We start from the raw sequence: 2787 nt of genomic DNA, 5'->3' as shown, positions 1-2787 counted from the left end.
AAAAAATGTCTAAAAAAAAAAAAAGCATTTGTAACAAAATCATGCAAGTGGCTTACCAGTATTTAAATTAATAGCAGCTCCATAAACTTTACTTTTCAGTGGATAAATACCAGAGGAACCCTTCATCCATTCCCTGTGTACGCCAGCTCAGCACTGTTTGCAGAGCAAAGTTGGGAGAGGGAAGTCCACATTAAAAAAACGAAGATCACCACCACGCCAAGAGCTCGTTTTTATTCTTTGTGTCAGGAGGAAGCCAGGTCTTTCTGGGCGGCTCTCGTCTGAATAGGGACCGTGTGAATACTGTTAGTTTTCACAAGCACTTACAGTGTCCTCTCAGCAGCAGGTTTTGATTACGTGTAGAACAGAGAAAAGCAGCAGAGGACACCGTAGCCGTAACATTATGAAAGCTCAGAAAACCTCTTCTCCATCTTTGCTTTTCTTTCAGTGCAGATACAATAACACACATGGAATAAGTGTGAAGGGGAGGGTGGGTCAGATGCTGCCTTCATCGTCCCATCCTGAGAACAGTCCAATGTTCAAATTGCTGTATTTCAAAGGCCTAGCCATGTCAATAAAACAGATGGGTATTTGGGCACGGTACGGCAGCACGAAGAGGTCCGCCTGCACATTTGGGTTGGTTTCTCAGAGTACAGCAGATGTGATGCTAATTAACAGACAGCCATCAACTGTTGCTCGGGGCTTTTATCTTTTCTTCTTTTTTAATCTTTTGTTTATTAACCCTGACATAACCCATCGACCTTATTAAACAAGGCCATGAACGCCCGCTTCCCGAACGCGCGGGCACACGGTGCCCAGCTTTACCAGCTCTGCAGGGCCTCCTCAGAGTCTGAAGTCTTAAGATGATTCTGGTATCAAGCCATACTTCTGCCTCAGGATTTCAACTGTAGATGTCAGCGCACTGTGGGGCGAAACAGAAAAAAGGTTTCTAAGGATTAAGTTGCATTTTCTGGGGTATTCAGCTGGACACAGTACTGCATTCTGAACCAAGAAGAACATGAAGTCCAGAACCTAGAGTATTTCACATAGCAGCTTCTAGGAAGGGCTCTCCTGGGCTCGGAATTCGGAGCGCGCGCTGTCGCTATTTCTGAGCGTGCTGCTAATTAAGCTAAAGAACATTAACATGAAGGTTCACCTGCTGTAGGAAAAGAAGCAAAACACAACCCACCCTAACCTGAAAGCTTCACTTCATTTAAAGTAAAGGAAAAGCTACAGTTGTGTTCAGCAAAGAGCGCTCACCAGCCGGGACGAATGATGGTGAATTTCCCCGACACAGATAAGTCAACCACAGTTGACCCCAAACGACATTCTGGGCTCTGGACATCCCCTATTGGGCCTCCATCGATGATCACGGACAACTGAGGCCACAGGTCTTGGAATTCCTGAAAAAAAAAAAAAAAAAAAAAAGAGATGCGGCTAACAGTCCTGAAGATGGCTTGTGATCGTGCTTTAACAGACACTGCTGGACAGTCTGGTGTCAGGGGAGGTGGCCTCTCCCCTTCTTCTGTCAGGCCAGCTCACTTTTTTTTCCTGTCATGAACACATCCCAGTTTGATTCCTGAGAACAGGTTTATCTCAGACACGCAGGGTAGCCACAAGAATTCTTTGGGTGAAGACTTCTTAGCTTGCACCGCTGTTTATTAAGGAGTGCACAGAAAAAGTGAGAAGTCTGTCAAGACATTTGGGGGCAAGGACAGGGTGCCTGGTACTACGCCCAGCTGTACCACCACCAGGGTCACAAGCTTTGCAGAATGACATCTCCTCGAATGACAGTTACCAGGCTGCAAGGAGCTGTACAGACAGCAGCAGTCTTGCTCCACAGCCACCCCGCCTACGGCAATTCCCATCTTCCAGATTTGGCACTCACTTCAGAAGTTGAGTATAAGCCTTTAAGTATCACTTTCCAGTTCTGCCCTCCTTGCTTTTTAAGGTGAGGATCACAGCAAGGCAGCTACCCCACACGACATATCCGCGGGCTGTTTTAACTAGAGACTATCAAAAAAACCAAACACAGCAGCAGCAGGGAAATCCTTGTTTTATTGCTGAAGCCTAAATCAGAAGCCTCCAATTGTGAAAGCCTGGGGCTCTGACAGACTACCACAATCACGTCACTTAGTGGCAAAAACAGCCTTACCGAAACCGTCAGCGTGCTCGCCTGACAGCTGATGTTAGCACTTGTTAAAGCCAGTGGTCCAGAGCAAGCTCGTGCCAACTCCCTAATAAAAGGGTGGTTTGGAATGCGAACGCCAACCAGCTACAAGGAAGAAGACAGCGAGGTTTTACACACAGTAACTGTTCTTAATCTTGCATTGCCTAAAGCCCTCTTGACTTAAAGCTGATACTCTAGAGAATCAATAGATCAACACCCACTGAACCAGCAATAATGAGACGTGTCTTCATAAGTTAGCCTCTAGCGCTGGGTTATGCCGTGTTCAACTAGGTCACGGGGAGCAAGACAGCACGGGGACCGGCTTCAGGAAAACGCCAGTCCCTGCCAAGCACGCTAAACACACGCGCAAGCGTAAAAGCTACTAGAGCAGAAGCACAAAAATAGCATACTGTCCCTCAAAACCAGAGAGATGTGGCAAAGACCTACCGATGTGAAGGGATTCAAGTCTTTATTTAGTTCTTCCGAACGTTTTAAGACCAGGGTCACAGGTCCTGGAAGTAGGTCCCGCAACAGCTCATCCGGCACGTTCACGTGGCAGTACCTACGCGGCGAGGGGAAGCGCGTTAAAGGCGGGTGCACAGCGTCACCCAGACCGCGGG

At 47.4% G+C, this 2787-nt stretch overlaps 1 protein-coding gene across 1 annotated transcript in view; it reads right to left on the bottom strand.

Annotated features, from left to right (window-relative positions):
- Positions 1-190: 190 nt before the first annotated feature.
- YRDC (yrdC N6-threonylcarbamoyltransferase domain containing) overlaps positions 191-2787 on the bottom strand; it is a 4519-nt gene continuing 1922 nt past the window's right edge. Inside the window, exons 2-5 of the mRNA XM_009642110.2 lie at positions 2615-2729; positions 2153-2272; positions 1258-1400; positions 191-919 (exon numbers count right to left, since the gene is read on the bottom strand). Of these exons, the coding sequence (XP_009640405.1) occupies positions 856-919; positions 1258-1400; positions 2153-2272; positions 2615-2729 (442 nt within the window). The 3' untranslated portion in view covers positions 191-855. The remainder of the gene's footprint in view (positions 920-1257; positions 1401-2152; positions 2273-2614; positions 2730-2787) is intronic.

Source organism: Egretta garzetta, unplaced genomic scaffold, assembly GCF_000687185.1.
Source record: "Egretta garzetta isolate BGI_Z169 unplaced genomic scaffold, ASM68718v1 scaffold347, whole genome shotgun sequence".
NCBI classification, from domain to species: Eukaryota; Metazoa; Chordata; class Aves; order Pelecaniformes; family Ardeidae; genus Egretta; species Egretta garzetta.
The sequence above is the reverse complement of the archived record's forward strand: the minus strand, read 5'-3'. Positions and strand labels throughout refer to the sequence as shown.